Genomic DNA, 16,815 nt, shown 5'->3' on the forward strand with positions numbered 1-16,815 from the left:
CGGATCCTTGATTGATATGGCCCTTGCTTTATTACCCCTATTTTAGGCCAATTTTTCATCTTAAGTGTATCTAGGGAGGTACAATCACGAATGTAAGGGATTATTTAATTGTTCATACCATGCTACACTTCAGCACAATAGAAAGATTCAATTCTAGACCCGGAGTTGATTGAACAGAGATATCATAGGTAGGTGGCTACCTAGGTAGGTTGCATCGAGTCAGTATGAACTTTTGATGACCTTAGCAAGCGAACTAGTAAACTCCTTTAGACCGGAACCCCAGCGGGTGCCGAATGAAACCCACAATTCTCGCTCTTATCGCCAATATCCGGGGGTAGTATTCTCGGAATCCTGGGTAACGTAATTGGAGCTCCGGTAAAAGTTACCCAGCCTCCATCCCGGGACGTCGTCATCATGGATTGTTGGTAATACGAATAACCCCGCGGTTTCGCGCTTTCCAGAGCGGCGGGATCCTAGGGTATGATCAACCAGGGTTACCTCGCGCCTTCGCGCCTTTAAAGATACCATATTTGCTAGTCACAGGGATTGGTGTGTTCTGTTAGACCTGTGAACATTTCATAGAAAAGCGCTTGTGTTCACGATCGTTGTGCAACTTCAGCTCAATCACAAATCCCCATCCCAATACTAGTCAATCTATACTTCTCATAGATCACAATTAATTTTCATCATGTCTTCCACCCCGAAAACCCTCCAAGGCAAAGTCGCCATCGTGACAGGCTCCAGCAGGGGTATCGGCAAGGGTATCGCTCTGGAATTAGCCCGCCGCGGTGCGAACGTCACCGTCAACTACGTCTCATCAGCAGCTGCTGCCGAAAGCACTGTTAAAGAGTTAGAAGCACTCGGCACAAAAGCCATCGCCGTCAAAGCCGACGTGTGCAAGCAAGTGGACCTTGACGCCCTCTTCGACAAGACGATCGAAACGTTTAGGCGCATCGACATCGTCGCGAGCAACAGCGGCATAGAGTCCTTCGAGCGCGCAGTAGACGTGACGCCAGAGAGATTCGACCACGTTTTCCACGTCAATGCTCGGGCCCAGTTCTTCGTCGCCGTTACTGCATATAAGTACATGACGCGATCAGCGTCACAGACTGGCGGGCGCATTATACTCACTTCTAGTATCGCAGCTCGAATCATGGGTGTCAAGGACCACGCTCTGTATGCCGGTTCAAAGAGCGCCGTTGAAGGCATCACGCGCTCCCTCGCTACTGATTTCGGGCCTCAGGGGATCACTGTCAATGCGATTGCCCCGGGTGGTGTCAAGACAGACATGTTCGCCGAAGCCGCCATCAATTATATCCCTGGTGCCGATAGGAAGACATGGACTGCTGACAGGATCGAAGCTGCTTTGGCTTCTTCATGCCCACTTGGCCGCGTGTGCCTGCCTGAGGATATAGGCAAGATTGTGGCTTGGTTAGGAAGCGATGATGCGGGTTGGATAACGGGACAGACGATCTTATGTTCTGGTGGCTCTTCTCAATAAATAAATTCTACGAATTATTTATTAGCAATTGTGAAGGCATATGGAATGAGTTGAAACTGGCTGGGTTGTGAGGCGGCTGATTAGTCAGAATAGGGGTTACAATGGTTAGGGTTGGATTTGGGTAATATCCCTGTCTAAAACCCTAACCCTAACCCTAACCCTAACCTTAGGGTTATCATGATAATTGGGTAGGTAGGTAGGTAGGTATATATTAAATGAGGACAGAATTAGAGCGCGGAAATGGGAATATTATACTAAACTCATGCTTGATACCTGAGATTGATCGCTTATAATGAAGATGATCTCCCAATCGGTTACGCGAGAGGTCTTACGTTTCTCGGCCCCTGTATACATTGCTTGAATCGTGCGAGTCTAGGTCCAAAAGGTCCGGTAACGATGCCTGTGTAATTACCTACCTGGTACCTAGGTAGATACCTAATTAAGCGATGTCGTGACTGGGATGTAGTTGAGATACCGCCCAGTAAACTAGCCGTTGATTTCATTGTTCAGACACACCTTCAGCTTTCGGGTTAGCGGTTTAACAGCATTATAATCTTTGGTTGTATCGATATTAATACCTATCTACCTGCATACCTAGGTACTCCGGAGGTGATGATATCTGTTTCTCTAATTATGGCGTATAAGTAGGTAAGTGGTGGGTTTTCTCATTACACGAGCCTTGACTGGATCGACCCCAGTATCAACGCGACATACGCGACCTCTTGGCGCGGTTAATTATATTCAACCTTACTTAAATCGGTAGGTGAATTTCCTTCCAGCCCAATTCTAGCTTAAGCCGTGAACTTCATAGTAACCTCGTATCGCCGCGATAAACATAATGAATATCCCGCAGCCTATCACAACAACCTTGTGGGGCGAACCTCGTGTTGTAAATGGTTCCTACGTTGTAGATGAGGGATCTATGCTTTGTATAGTGTCTTATAGGTCTTGGATGGAGCTTCAATTTCATATAAACGGCATGATGGTCGCATGGATATCAAGAACCATCTGGGCGGCACCCTCCTGCACTACAATTGAGGTACTAAGATGCGTTTCTCAAAGTTCGCTTTGGCCCTTCCCTTTACCGGTGGCGTTACGGCCCTGAACCGTAGGGGCGATAACAACACAGTCCTGGTCCCCGTTTCAGGAAGTTATATCGTCGAATTTGCCCCTGTGAGTTGTCGTCTTATACTTGTAAAAGTCCTCTATATTCTGTGTTTAGTAGGCTGACGGACTGTCCACTTGAAGGGTCAAGGGAACAGACGAGATGGCATCGCTGCCGCTGAGGGTATCAATGTTGTCAAGTCCTTTGACAGCCCAGTATTTTCGGGCGCCAGCATTGAAACTAGTTCTTACGGTATTGACAAGCTGCAAGCGATGCCTGGCGTTCTTCGTGTCTGGCCCAACGAAAGAGTTTACCTTGGTCCTGTTGAACCTCAAGTAGTTGATGGACTCCCAGCCGTACTCAACTATACTACTCACAACGTGACGGGAGTGAGCAAGCTTCATGCTTCCGGCATCTATGGGAAGGGTGCTAAAGTCGGGGTCGTTGATACTGGCACTTGGTCAGTACTTATACTTTTTTGCTAAGATGCCCCCTTCATGAGACCTCAAGATATGTGTCACCTCTAGACTCCACAGGTCCGAAAATTAACTATTCTATCAATACCTAGGTATAACCATACAGCTGTATGTCCTCATATTTGACGTGGATAGTATTAAACTTTTCGGTATACTAATTTGCAGTAGCTTGGCGGAGGCTTTGGACCTGGCTTCAAGGTGGCGGGTGGATACGACTTTATTGGTGATGACTGTAAGTGTTAAACATTCATACCTACCTAACTTAAACCATAAAACTAACACAAGACCATGAAGATTGGCCCAGTAACCGCTCTAAGACACCCGATAGTGACCCCCTTGACCACCAAGGCCATGGAACGCATGTGGCCGGAATCATTGCGGCTCAGGCGGATACGTACGTGTTTCTCGTTAAACTTAAGTCTTCTTTAATTGCCGAGCATTATATTAACGTTATCTCTAGATGGACTGGTGTCGCCCCTGAAGCTACGCTATACTCGTATAAAGTATTCTCTCAAATAGTAAGCTAAAATGTGAGAACTAATAAGGAATGTTAAATTCAACTAACAATATTTACTAGGACTATACAGATACTGCGACTCTTATTGATGCATTCTTACGTGCTTACCACGATGATGTACGTAATTCGAAGGATTAGTTACCTTGGACCCCGTTTCTGATAATTCTTTCTAGGTCGATGTCATCACGGCTAGCATTGGCTTTCCCGGTGGATGGTCTACTCAGGCTTGGGCCGAAGTAGCATCTCGTCTAGTAGACGAAGGGGTCGTCGTTATTATCGCAGCCGGAAATTCTGGGACTTTTGGTCCCGCTTTTGGTAGCTCTGGTTCCTCTGGTAGCAACGTTCTTGCAGTTGCTTCAGTTGAGTCTAACGTATTTCCCGAATTCCCATTCGGCGTAAACTTCACTCTCGGAGATAATACTAACACCTCTACCCTTGGTTATCTCCCATCGACGAACTACTTCCCCTCAGATGTTGTAGGGTGGCCAATCGTGCCCCTATCTTATAACACGTCCGACCCTGCGGAAGCATGTCAGCCTTACCCAGAAGGCACACAAAACCTCACGGGCAAGATCCCAATCGTCCGACGCGGCACTTGCTCCTTCACTACGAAACAGAGTAATCTAGTGGCACTAGGCGCAAAATACGTGCTGGTCTACAATAACGAGAGCCCGCCTATACAACCCTCTACAACTGACGATAGCGCCCTCCTCGCCCTCGTTGTTGCGGATATCGGCAAGGCCATCATTGACTGGTACAAGAAGAACGGTACAGTGACAGCTGACTTTTCCGTCAACCCGGAGAACCCAGTCGGTTTCGCAAACACATTCGCGAACGCACCCGATACATTCACACAATGGGGCCCTTCTTACGATCTAGAACTCAAGCCAGAGATAGCTGCACCCGGTGGCAACATTTTCAGCACATACCTCAATAACAACTACGCCATTTTGAGTGGTACGTCCATGGCTGCTCCGTACGTCGCGGGTGTCGCGGCTCTGTATGTCGGCGCATTCGGTGGTAAGAGTGTTCACGGGAAGGGGTTCGCTCATAGTCTACGCAATCGCATTATCGCCAGCGGCGCGTCACTCCCATGGTTTGACGGTACGGAGAATAGCCCCGAATTCACTGCCAGCGTGGCACAGGTTGGTAATGGACTCGTCAACGCTTTCAAAGTCGTAAACTATACCACCCACACCGATTTCGAGAAGTTTAACCTTAACGACACTGCCCACTTCCAGGAGTCACACCCTATCACAATTACGAATAATGGCGCCCGTGATGTCGATTATAAGTTTTCCATCGAAAGCGCTGGTGGCGCTGAGATAATGGGAAACGAGAATGGTGCGAAGGTAGTGAAGACGTTTGCTAACTTGGTGCCAATTGCCCTTCCCATCGAAGTAAAATTACCCGAAGGCTTCACCTTGAAAGCCGGCCAGAGCAAGACTGTTTCGTGAGTATATCTGGGCATTATACCCCAACACCTCGAAGTCTAACCAGATATACATCCAGAGTCAACTTCGTAAATCCCCAGGGGCTGCCAGGTTTCAATGCATCTGCCTTCCCCCTGTATAGCGGAAAAGTTATTCTTCAATCAAGCCTTGGAGAACAACTCTCCTTCCCATATCTAGGTAGATACTTAGTATACCCTGACACCCTCAGATTCTTTAACTAACTCTTTTGGTTTAGGACTCGGCGCCGATTTGAAAGCCGAGTTAAATCCCATCTACTATCCAGGCTACCCCTTTTCGACGTCAGGTGTTAACTACCAATCTATCAACGTAAAGTCATAGTAAGTTTTCATAATCGCTCGGTTTATCTTTATGGAGTTAATACCTAGGTATACAACAGTTACACATTTAACTTGAGCTTGTCTTCCCAAGATTTTCCGAAAGTTTACACACAGATTAGTTGGGGCACTAGGCAGATCCGTTGGGACGTAAGTATTCCATACTTGCGTTCAAGTTAGCCCTAGGTACCTAATCTAATACTTTTCTCTAGATTTACGAAGCGAATTGGAATGAGAGCCAATGGAGATACCCTCCCGTCGAAGGAGAGAACGGCTATATCGGCCCCGCCGCTTCTTGGAATGGCACTAGTAACTACTTCGATCCGAATTTGTGGAACCCAAATGATACTTTTACATACCCTCTCATCGACCAATATCGTGGAGGAATCGACCATAAATGGTTTGGAAGGCTGGGTAACGGGAGTCAGATTGCGAATGGCAATTACACGTGAGTATTTCGAATCGTGTCAATGTTACGATGCTAATCATCACTCCACAGTTGGCGCTTCGCGACGCTGAGGCCGTTCGGGGACCCGACTGTTTCGGAAGATTGGAATATTTTCAAAGTTCCTCAAATCACTGTTTTAGGACATTATTAAGTCGACACGCTAATTGGGTTATTTTTCGGTCCTCTTTATTCCATGAATAGAACTTGGCATGAGTATTGAGAAAAGCGAATGGACTAAAAACTGTTCTAGATAGGTACCTAGGTAGGTAGCAAGGTAGGTAGCAAGGTAGGTATGCAACCTTCGCGATCACGCAAAATGGATGTTCATTTTATCCAGCTACAGTTTATTATATCTAGTAGATAAGCCGAAGGTCAAATGAATATATAGATCCTCTTCTCGGTCTCGATTGCCACCTCTGATCCTTCCAGCTTGGTTCGACGCTCACTTCCTGTCTCTTTTCCCAATATTTGGCCTAGCTTTGATACTCTTCTCGTCTTCACCACTCTGTACCCTCTTCACGAAGTCATCAGCATTGAAGTCTACACCAACGGGATTGTCCTCAAAGTCTTTGGAGCCCATGAAGTCCACCGCTTCTTGGACCGTGTCAAAGTTATCCACCTGGAACTCTATCTCGTTGCCGTCGGGATCCTCGTAGTACATGCTAGTGCTCATGCCGTGGTTCACACACCACACCGGTGAAATCCCTGCAGCCTTTCTCTGTTCATAGACCGCAGCCAGATCGCTCAATTTGTCGAACCCGAAAGCTACATGGTGAAGACCAACTTGGGGTCCTTCGGACCCACGCTTGTGTGAGTTGGAATCGGCGATAACGGCCAGTCGATGGTGCTCGTAATCATAGCTTAGGAACGCCAAGCGGTGAGACTTGTGGGAGATTTTGGCGCCGAGAAGCGTTATATAAAAGTTTACTAATTTCTCATATCCCTCAGGAGTTGTTCGAAGAACCACATGACATAATGCGACAGGGGATATAGAGTTGGGTGTCTTATTGACAGAAGCGGAGCCATTGACAGCCATTGTGGACATTATGAAGTTGTGGAGTGTTGTACGTTTCTCCTTGAAAAATGCTAGCTGGGTTGAAATATGATTTATAAAGTTTTCTTAATTACTTGGGTAGGTACAGGTAGGTATGCGAGGTGCATTTAGATGAACTTTTCAATGACGTCTTCGATTTATACATATTAGATTACCGTCGTAGGTATATATACTCTGGCAATTGATATTGTCGGCGTAGGTGCCTCGTACGTCACTAGGTATGCAACTCGGGTGAGACACGTACCTACCCAGGTAGAAATTCTACGGACTCCCCACCGGCATCGTTTTTGTCTATCCATCGGCTCCATACCTAGTACTGTGATGTCAATTTCCGGCTTTTACGAATCTCTATCACTTCGATTTACCCATTGACCAGTAGGTAGGTAGGTAGGTTACCTAGAAAAGCGTGTCATGTGCTAATTACCTACGTCGTGTCGGACTATGCGTCGACTTATCCCCTGCGTTTCCCAATTAGGTAACTTACATGTACTTTGAGTGTTTGTTGAGGGTATATGAGATACATTACGTTGCCATGTGATACAGCGGAGGTGTAGAGGTATCTACGGATCTCAGATGCGCGCAAGGGGACAATACAACGACGATAAGTAAGATATCATCAATTTGTATGACTACCTAGTAGGTAGGTACTTATGAAGATTATCGTTATGCCTTAAACTTCCTATGGGTACCTAGTTCAGGCGTTGGCATTCCTCGCCGATGACAAATCTGCGTTACCAAGTTTTTCCGTCAGACCACACTTCACAACAGACACTACGGGAACTTCTGCCAATCGTTTCACTATGTGATGTAGAGTAGGAAGTCTCTGCCAATCTAGCGGATGCCATTGGGCCTCCCCAGTTGACCCCACGAAACGTCGGACCGTTGACGCGGCCTGTGTTTTTCGTTCCTCGTCATATGAAACGAACACTGGATAGTCTACCTCGTAGACACCCGGCTTTCCGGGAGTTGGAATATGACGGTACAAAAGAATCCCGTCGTCCGTGCCTGCTTCCGGGGGTGCAAGCGGCATTGCATTGCCTTGCGCTTCACGGAGGTCATCCACACTGAAATTGATGAAGCGGGACCCCATCCACGAAGCTGACATGTGATAGGCGCCCTGAGTCTCGCTGATCGAGATATCAGCAAATAGCTTGGGGAATCCTAGTTCCTCCCGCCCGCTGATAATAGGGTCGGCTAGATCTTCCCAAAGAACGGGGAGAAATGTGCCTTTGCGTACTAGGCCGTTCGGAGTAGTGTACTGAACTCCGTGGATGTAGAAACTGAGAAGATTATATCCACGATATGCCAACCATTCGAGATTATCTAGACGTTTAGATGAAATGGTCACATAGGCGCATTCATCCGACTGAGGGGAATCTTGAAAGGAGAAGCACGGTGGAAGCAAGCTGGCAATTGCGCTCTTTGGTGTTTTGAAAGTTATGAACGCCTCCTTGTTCGTTGTAGAAGATCCATCCCAGTGAGACCCATCAAATGACTGTCTGGGGCCTGGGAACGGACCAAAGACAATTGGCATTCGATGGTGCAAACCTGTTGGTGTGTTGATGGAATCCATGGTTGAGGTTGCTTGGATCAATAGAACTATTCACGTACCGGATTCTCGGAAACCCCCCTTCATCAAAGATAGGTAGACTCGGGTAGGTAGGTATGTATATACTATTATCAATCAACCTTATTCGTATTGAAAATAAGGTTGCTTAATAGGTACTAGGTAGGTAGGTAGGTAAGTCTCGGGAGGGATGCCTTTCCATGACCGTATTTGTATCCGGAACTCCACCGGCACGCCAGTCGGGTTTAGAGACGGGATAGGAGAGCCCTTTGACGCTAGAAGAAGTGAATGGTTTCATTCTCGTATGACTCCAATCGATGTTATAGATTTAAAGTGAGTGGTAATAGCACAATTACCTAGCATTGAATGAAACATTTAATGCTGCTAGGTATACGCCGTTTTAATCTACCATCTAGCAGCACAAAGGTCAAGACTTGTACAATGAATCCCCAACACAATATTCTGAGCGAAACACCTGCACCTAAAACCAATGGAGAAAGTGGTGTCAAACCTAAGGCGTACGCGCCACCGCATGGTAGCATCACCCCCGTCATAATTGTCGGCGCGGGGCCAGTCGGCCTCCTACTCGCCCTCCGACTCGCGCAGAGTAACATTCGCTCCATCGTGCTCGAACAGGATACCACACTCGGCGCAGCGCCACGTGCGATCGGTTACTACGGCCCGGTCCATAATGTCTTCAAGGAAGCTGGAATATATGACCAAGTGGCTAGGGAAGGAATGCCTTCTGGAGGATACGTCTGGAGGACACTTCCTACCGAAGACCAGACAGGGACAAAAGCACTCGGGTCGGTATTGTGTCGGAACATAATGAGTCGTCCAGATTCAGATGGCCAATACAAGATCTGCACGTATTCTATACAGCTAGCTCAATGTCGTCTTGCAGAGATTATGCTGGAGGAATTGACGAAGACGGGGCTATCTGACGTTCTTTGGGGTCACCGTGTGACAGATCTCTCGCAGGACGAGAGCGGTGTTACTGTCACCGCCGTGTCAGGAGAAAGGGAGCCAAAGAGCTTCCAAGGGCTCTATCTTGCAGGTTGCGACGGCGGCAAGTCTAATATCAGGAAGTTACTCGGAATCCGCCTCGCCGGACACAGCTGGCCTGAGCGCTTCATCGCCACCGACGTTCTCCGTACCGCGCCTGTGGTTGAAGATCCGCCAGTACACTTCACCGTAGACCCTAGGTACTGGGGTGTCGTGACGCCGCTTGAACATGTTGAGCCAGGCGTAAAGGGACTATGGCGTTATAGCATGGCTGTACCAGCTTACGAGGAAGCAGAAGATGGCAGTCGTATCTTTCTCACGGACGAAGAGGTTGTCGAACCTAAATATGTCAACTCGCTCCTCCTACGTCAGATCGATGGTCCCCGGCCTAGCGATCATGTTGTCGTGCGTAAAAGCTTGTATAAGATGCATCAATTGCTTGCGAGTACCATGCATCGTGGCCGATGCTTCCTCGCGGGTGACGCCGCCCACATCAACAACCCTATTGGAGGGCTTGGCCTATGTACAGGTCTTCTTGACGCAGATGCTCTACATCAGGCGCTCGAGATTGTGTTCTCTTTAGACCACGAGAAGCGCCATTCCCCAACTACCAATGGCATGAACGGAATAAGTGGCTCAGGTCATGGTAGCCGTCGAACCATTGACCCTCAGACTCTTTTCTCACGATATTCGTCCGAGCGCCGTCGTGTCTTCCAAAACATTATTCACCCTTATAGTAGCGCGAACAAAACGCGGCTGCACGGCGCTGACCCCGAAGATACAGCCAGGGAAGATTGGTATTTCCAGGCCCTACGAAAAGGGGATCCGAAAGAGTTAGCGAGCATTAACGCGCCGCTTTACAACAATTGGAGGTCAGATATGTGGAGCCTGATTGGTACGTCTCTCAAGGGCATCTAAAATAAAAAGAATGTAATTTCTATAAATACCATCATATACCTATTGAGAAACAAGGTCTGTTCGCAGCGCGAGGTGTGCCGGGATGGAAGCGTGGCCGACCTGCAAGCAAGAAGCAACTCATTTATTTACTGTTAAGAACACTCCTACGCTGTAACAGTTGATTTAGCTTACCCCGAATCCCCTCACAAACTCTTGTTGGTACTCCCGTATCAAAAACCAATAAACATGTTTCTAAGACAAGGTTAGGATGCTCTAGTGTGACTGGCCCTCCTGTTCCAGTCGGACTCTTCAAGGCTGGAACAAGGGACGGTGAGCGGGAGTCCCAGGGTAAGCCAACAACATCATCTTTATTCGCTCCTCTCACTAGATTCCAACTATACGGGTCGAGGCTATCGCCTTCCTGTTCATCGATCAAAAGATATGACGATGATGCAGACGCCCATAACGGCCCGTAGAATATGCTGGATGCCCACAAGCAGAGCGTCGAACGATACAAAGCCGCCGGCCACCAAGGCGGTCGCGTTTTCCGATCGAGGCCGCGGAGAAGATATAAGATCCGACCGGCGTGAAACACAGCTTCTTTAGGATTATGCACGAAGCAACCTGCCTCTTGGGAGAACTGGCGAAGTTCTCTATCGGATAACTCGCGCCGTGCCAATTCCTCAATATCGGGGATACTAGCAACTGTATTCAGATTTATGATGTGATATGTGATTAGAGTTGCTGTGATCGATGCATCATTCGTCTCATTACTATCTGATATCGTCGATACCCACGACCCTGATAGGCTTAATTTGTATAAGTCAAGCCAACGATTCAGTAATGATCTTATCTCGTGCATTCGGACGTGCGTAGAAGCTTTGGTGATAGGAGAGAAGGATCGAGAGCATGTTACTTCCCCGAGACAATCTAGTAGTTGTCGACAGCTATATACTAGTCCATGCAAGGGGTGCAAAAGCAACCGCAGAGTCAGAGGGTTAAGATATTGCTGCTTCTGTGGCGTGAGGTCATCATTTAGGAACCATTGGAATAGCGCACGCAAGGACGGTTGTGGTAGAGGTTGGGTAGAATAAGATCCAACACCCGAGTCGTCGTCGCGCGTAAGGAGCTGCTGCCATGCGGCGACATCAGGAGCTAGCCATAGGTCTTCACTACTAGGGAGCGACGAATTCAAAGATAATACTGGGATGTGGAGATTCGTGTCTTGGTACAAGCTCATTTCCAAATCCAGTAGAACCCATGCGTATGCTAGCCTGTTACATTACATGTGAGTAAAATAGAGTCAGGGGGCTGGGATCAAGACACACCTAATAATCCTTTCACGCTCTAACCATCGAGTTCTAGTTAGTCCCCAATCGCCATCAGGATCCGGATAGTTGTCCCTAATATCGAAAAGGCCACCGTTTCGAACCATCTATAACCATTAGCAATTAGATTGAGCCATTTCACAATTTGAAAGTATCTTCGCACGAAATCATACCGCGACGTAGATGCCTCGTTGACCAGAGCCAATATCCATCAACCATTTATCGCCGCTCCAAACAGCTTGATTAATGAATAACAAAGCTGAATGCACAGGGAACGAGTGGTGACATGTAGAGACGTCTTTCTCTATCAGATCAAACAGTGATATCCTACAAACTTCTGTCAACCCCGCCGAAAGACGACGGCCCTCGGTCGTAGGGTCTGAACTAGCCGCTTGAGCAATCATAAGTAATATTAACAACGTGCCTGCACGGTTATTACTCCCTCCCAATAGAAAGTTTGCATCCAAAATCCCACCGGGGATAAGCTTATAGAAGGGTTCGAAGAGGCGCATGTATTCCCCGAGAAAATATTCCAGGGTCGCAGCAGGCGGTAAAACGAGAAAGCCACGTGAGAAGTCACTACTTGGAGATGCTGCGTCAACAGAGGCCGCTGCAGGATCTAACTTGTGAACCTCGAGTGCTTTTTGGAGGAATGATTGTGAGATAGCCGATAACGTGTCTCGCGTGTTTTCTAGTAGTGGCATGCTGATTATCTTGTCCGTGAAGGTCGGACCCGAGAAATCGAGGTCGAACCAACTCCAAAGCCTATCGTACTTTGGCATTTGGCTGAGGCTTTCGAGGAAGATACCAGCAGTCCTAGGACAAGCAATTGGGTCTTTCTTGGGATTGCACCGAAAGGAAGACCAGTAGTCTCGACCTTCTAGAACAGCTGGGTGCTCCAAGGCCTCGGCTAACGGCCGAATATTCGGGTCCCATGGACTGTCATGACTGTTTTGAGGCGAGACTTGCAAATTGGCATTAGACGAGTCGTTTTGTTCTCTCACGAAATCTGGTATACTAGCCGTTACATCACTTGTAGAATTATCAGGGGCATAGTGACTAGTAACATTTGGAGTGTCAATTTGCTGGCAAGCATCTGTGGCTGGCCACTCTACTAGAGTCGGAATATTTGGAACCAGACCAGCCCCAGACGCTATTAAGCTCTCTTGACCAGATGCCGGGCCGGTCGCGCAATCCATAAAAGAACGATTGTTAATGAACATGCCCAATTCCTTCTGTGGTTGTGAATCGGCTTCAAATCGTACTTCGACATGGTCCACGCTATGAGTGTGTTGATTGTGCGTCGCCGGCTCATTGATATCATCGTTTTCGCGGCTGCTTGTAAGTTCCGGAGAGTTGCTATCGCCGTCAATGCGTGCGTGCTGAGACTGGTCCGAGACAGTGGTTACTCGTGTCCTCTTTGATTGGCGATCACAGGTCAATTTCTTTGACCGGCATCTGTTGCATGGCGAATTTGAATCACATTTAGCCTTCATCTTAGCGCAATTGCGGCATGCTGTCTGAGTCCGGGCCCTCACCCTAGCAACGCCTTGAGGAGAGTCGTTATCAACATCCCCATGGATTGCTAGGTGCTTTTGAAGCACATCACTAGGTAGGTAGAAATAATTAGCAATTTAGCAATCATTATGCTGTTATTAAGAAATAGATATAAGGCTAACGAACCCCCGAGAAAATGAGATATGGCATATTGAACACTTAAAGCGTTTGATATTGGTGTCTGCGAAAATGTTAGATGTCGAGTTCGATGTGTCATTGTCCTACCTAGTACAGAAGCTCACTCACGAGTTACCAAATGACGTTCCAAATGCTCGTTGCGTTGGAAATTCTTGCCGCAATACGTGCAGAACGCCATTTTCACCTCACCGCCCGGCGAATAACGATCCAGTTAACATCGGTTGGTAAGATTCTGGATACAGGATACAAGGTGTATGGTCTGATGTCAGAAATGAAGTCTGCGCGAATCTCGACGCTGTCTCACTGTTACACTGTCACACCAAGCGTTTGTCCATAAGACTGAGTCGGAAGATCCGGGGAGTTGCACACAAAGAATAGTAATTTCATGGTGTTGATTGGAGACTAGATAGAAAATGGTCACGGGTCTTTGAATGTTAGTTGTTAAAGTTCAAAGGGGCTTGTTCAAAAGACCCTAGGAAGGGATCCTAGGTGTTTGTGCCTCACGAAAGCATTAAAGTACGTGTACTGTACCACCAGGTAGTACGTCGTACCTAGTAATGTTAGACTAGGTAAGTAGGTACCTATGTACCTACACTTAGGTTAGTGAATAGCCAATCATAAGGCCACATTAGTATAAATCGGGATTTAGAAACAGAAGAATAATAAGGGTTTAGCCTACTACCTGTATATAGTTAGAGAGATCGAAAGACGTGTAACCTGTGGAACAACCAATTTAGCGTATTGCGGGGAATGGCTAAAATGGTTAAAGTTAGATTTGTGACTGTTCTATGGAGATAGATAGGGCAGGTGCCGAGCAGGATACGCGTAGGTGTGTAGCATCCTCGGTACCTACTGTAGTAGTACCATTGCCAAGACCTTTTCGGGTGTCTGCAGTTCGTTATCCACGAAATGGATCCTTCAATGTTCATCCCTTCCCTGCGTTATCGTCGGCTCCACACCGGGCCGGTGGAGGCCGGTGGGGGTCCGGAATGTGAATGTATCTCGATTCGGACAAACGAAGAGAAGGTGAACGATGTTGGAAGATAATATCTATCTGTGTAATTATCGTACATGTAAGCTTACGCAATATCCTTGCTGTAGATCTGGCGAAAGAGTTCGCGGTTTGGAACTAGGATTTTACGGATGACCGTGTATTATGTTCCGACCAAGAATACTTACCTGACGGCCAATCGCCCTTTATTATCTTCTAGTGAGCCTGCTTCTTTCTCGTCCTAATCCAGGACTGCATTCTCATAGTTTTCTAAAGTCTAGTTTCATCATCATTCTAACATCTTCACGTCAGTAGGATGCAACTCAAGTCGCTCAGGGAGCTGGATCCAAGCGAAGGCACAGTTCAACTGTATAACGGTACGTTATTGCGTGAACGTGACCTTTCCAAATCTGACTTGAATCCCAGGAAATCTCTCCCAGCAGCATATACAGGGCAGTGACACTGTCCTATTCCCACAGCCATCCTCAGATCCCAATGACCCGTTGAGGTGGCCAAAATGGCGCAAACATGTCGTCTTTCTGACTATCTGCCTCTTCTCGTGCCTGAACAACTTTAGTGGGACTGTACTTTCGGATAGCTTCTTACCTATCTCCGAAGACCTCCACGTATCTCTTGATGATGCTTCCGGTCTTCTTTCTTGGATAGTTCTTACTCAGGGCATATCTGTGAGTTCCCCCTATCCTTCGGCCTTAATACGACCATTGAGCTTATCTCCGACCAGAATTTCATCTGGGTCCCTACGGCGATATATCTCGGGAAACGTCCAGTGTTTATCGTATCCTGTACAATTGCCTTTGTTGGGGCAATCTGGGCTGCTGCTTCTCCTGATTTTGGGAGTCTGCTGGGGGGATGTATCTTCGGCGGGTTTGGCGGAGGAGCCTCGGAAGCTCTAGGTGCTGCAATTATCAATGTAAATGCCCCCCTCTAAAAAGCAGGTCGCCTAGGGGTTTCGGGTTCTAGATCACTGATCTTTTATTGCCTAGGATATCTACTTTTTGCACGAAAGAGGGTCAAAGATGTCCTGGTATATTATCTTCATCGCATTTGGCAGTAGTTTAGGGCCATTATGTGGCGGCTACCTAATTGAGTGTACGTATAACCACACTCGACTTTCTTGGCAGGGGTGTGTTCAGATGCGAAAATCAAAAACTAACCACTTCAACAGACAAGGGTTGGGCATGGGGGAAATGGCTAAGTGCCATTCTTCTAGGTGTAAACTTATTGTTGATAATATTCTTTGCCCCCGAGACGAGGTTCAGAAGGTCGCCAAGTATCGTCGAGAGATCGGATTCAAGTGCAATCTCTGAAAGCCCTAGTGAAAAGGTTCAAGGAGATCAATTTGAGCATCTGGAGGTCGGAAACAGAAGCCCGTCGTCAGATGAGCCGAGCTCCACGTATAATCGCAAGACTTATCTCCAGTCTCTCAACCCTTGGTCTGGAGTCGCTTCAGATGCGTCGTACTTGAGCTTGCTACTTCGTCCCATACCTCTATTGGCTTACCCGGCATGCTTCTTTGCAGCTCTTGCGTGTAATTGCCCTTTTATCTCTACTGAAGAAATAATGCTAACTTGGTGAAGACTCTTTAGCACTTGCACCGACTGTCATGGTAAACGCTGTCAGCTCGACCATTCTCATTCCCCCGCCTTATAACTTCTCCGTCGGCGCAGTGGGTTTGATAAATATCCCTGGAATGAGTATGTCAAGTCGTCGCCTCCTGTCTTTATCATGTTGCCCACATTTCTTTATGAAGCCATCAGGCATAGGTACCTAGTCAAACGCTAACTTTTACCCCTAGTTGGACAAGCCTTTGGAGCGATTATTGGCGGTGTCTGCATAGACAGATGGGCGGCGTACTGTGCCAAGCGCAACAATGGTGTCTTTGTTCCCGAAACACGTCTTTTTCTCTTTATCGTCCCTACAATTATAGTATTCACCGGAATAGTGCTCTTCGGCTTTTCTGTGGAGCAACAGATGAGTTGGCCGGTCATTTTTACGGCATACGGCCTTATGAGTGTTGGCTTGACGGGATCTGCGAGCATAACTATGACATATGTCTGTGATTGCTATTTCCCTGTCTCAGCTGAATGCTTGGAGATGATCAATGGTATTAAAAACATTGTCGCATTCGGGTTAGTCCACGGAGTGGTGCCCTGGGTTGATAACATGGGATATTCCAAGGTAATTGTGCAGTCAAAGATACCTTTAGAGCTCCGATGGCTAATGACTTCTTTAGGCTTTTGGTACACTGGGGGGTATTTTCGGTGGCTTGATGGCTCTCGTGGTACCACTGCTGGTCTGGGGTCCTCAGATCCGCCATCATACTTCTTCCAAGTGGCGCCTAGTTAGTTGGGAACTTGAATAATTCGGTACCTACCTAGGAATCTTCCAATTTGAAACTTCGACGCAGTCAATTAGGAGTAA

General features: G+C 47.4%; 6 protein-coding genes across 6 annotated transcripts; 4 read left to right on the forward strand and 2 right to left on the reverse strand.

Annotated features, from left to right (window-relative positions):
* Window positions 1–654: 654 nt before the first annotated feature.
* On the forward strand, window positions 655–1,501 carry GGS22DRAFT_199681 (NAD(P)-binding protein; the record flags this gene model as incomplete). The annotated part of the gene is made up of 1 exon (XM_047966326.1): window positions 655–1,501. Exon 1 carries the CDS (start codon window positions 689–691, stop codon window positions 1,499–1,501), a length of 813 nt encoding a protein of 270 aa, XP_047820240.1. The 5' UTR covers window positions 655–688.
* Window positions 1,502–2,548: 1,047 nt separating this feature from the next.
* GGS22DRAFT_199683 (subtilisin-like protein) lies at window positions 2,549–5,987 on the forward strand (the record flags this gene model as incomplete). Its single annotated transcript, XM_047966327.1, has 12 exons — window positions 2,549–2,674; window positions 2,750–3,070; window positions 3,251–3,314; window positions 3,377–3,476; window positions 3,543–3,600; window positions 3,660–3,716; window positions 3,773–5,052; window positions 5,112–5,230; window positions 5,289–5,391; window positions 5,451–5,538; window positions 5,601–5,836; window positions 5,888–5,987. 12 exons carry the CDS (start codon window positions 2,549–2,551, stop codon window positions 5,985–5,987), a joined length of 2,652 nt encoding a protein of 883 aa, XP_047820241.1.
* A 159-nt stretch (window positions 5,988–6,146) lies between these two features.
* Window positions 6,147–6,995, reverse strand: GGS22DRAFT_160756 (Glyoxalase/Bleomycin resistance protein/Dihydroxybiphenyl dioxygenase). The gene has a single exon (XM_047960981.1). The coding sequence runs from the start codon at window positions 6,879–6,881 to the stop codon at window positions 6,279–6,281; it is 603 nt and encodes a 200-aa protein (XP_047820242.1). The 5' UTR covers window positions 6,882–6,995; the 3' UTR covers window positions 6,147–6,278.
* Window positions 6,996–8,461: 1,466 nt separating this feature from the next.
* On the forward strand, window positions 8,462–10,380 carry GGS22DRAFT_179288 (FAD/NAD(P)-binding domain-containing protein; the record flags this gene model as incomplete). Its single annotated transcript, XM_047963666.1, has 3 exons — window positions 8,462–8,470; window positions 8,974–10,034; window positions 10,113–10,380. The coding sequence occupies 3 exons, from the start codon at window positions 8,462–8,464 to the stop codon at window positions 10,378–10,380; spliced, it is 1,338 nt and encodes a 445-aa protein (XP_047820243.1).
* Window positions 10,381–10,501: 121 nt separating this feature from the next.
* Window positions 10,502–13,560, reverse strand: GGS22DRAFT_187653 (uncharacterized protein; the record flags this gene model as incomplete). The annotated part of the gene is made up of 5 exons (XM_047964620.1): window positions 10,502–11,633; window positions 11,688–11,794; window positions 11,861–13,295; window positions 13,371–13,425; window positions 13,491–13,560. The coding sequence occupies 5 exons, from the start codon at window positions 13,558–13,560 to the stop codon at window positions 10,502–10,504; spliced, it is 2,799 nt and encodes a 932-aa protein (XP_047820244.1).
* A 1,129-nt stretch (window positions 13,561–14,689) lies between these two features.
* On the forward strand, window positions 14,690–16,756 carry GGS22DRAFT_179290 (MFS general substrate transporter; the record flags this gene model as incomplete). The annotated part of the gene is made up of 8 exons (XM_047963667.1): window positions 14,690–14,750; window positions 14,800–15,059; window positions 15,116–15,304; window positions 15,378–15,483; window positions 15,560–15,922; window positions 15,972–16,088; window positions 16,190–16,572; window positions 16,628–16,756. 8 exons carry the CDS (start codon window positions 14,690–14,692, stop codon window positions 16,754–16,756), a joined length of 1,608 nt encoding a protein of 535 aa, XP_047820245.1.
* Between the last annotated feature and the right edge of the window lie 59 nt (window positions 16,757–16,815).

This window comes from Annulohypoxylon maeteangense (genome assembly GCF_022496945.1).
Source record: "Annulohypoxylon maeteangense strain CBS 123835 unplaced genomic scaffold GGS22scaffold_6, whole genome shotgun sequence".
NCBI lineage: Eukaryota > Fungi > Ascomycota > Sordariomycetes > Xylariales > Hypoxylaceae > Annulohypoxylon > Annulohypoxylon maeteangense.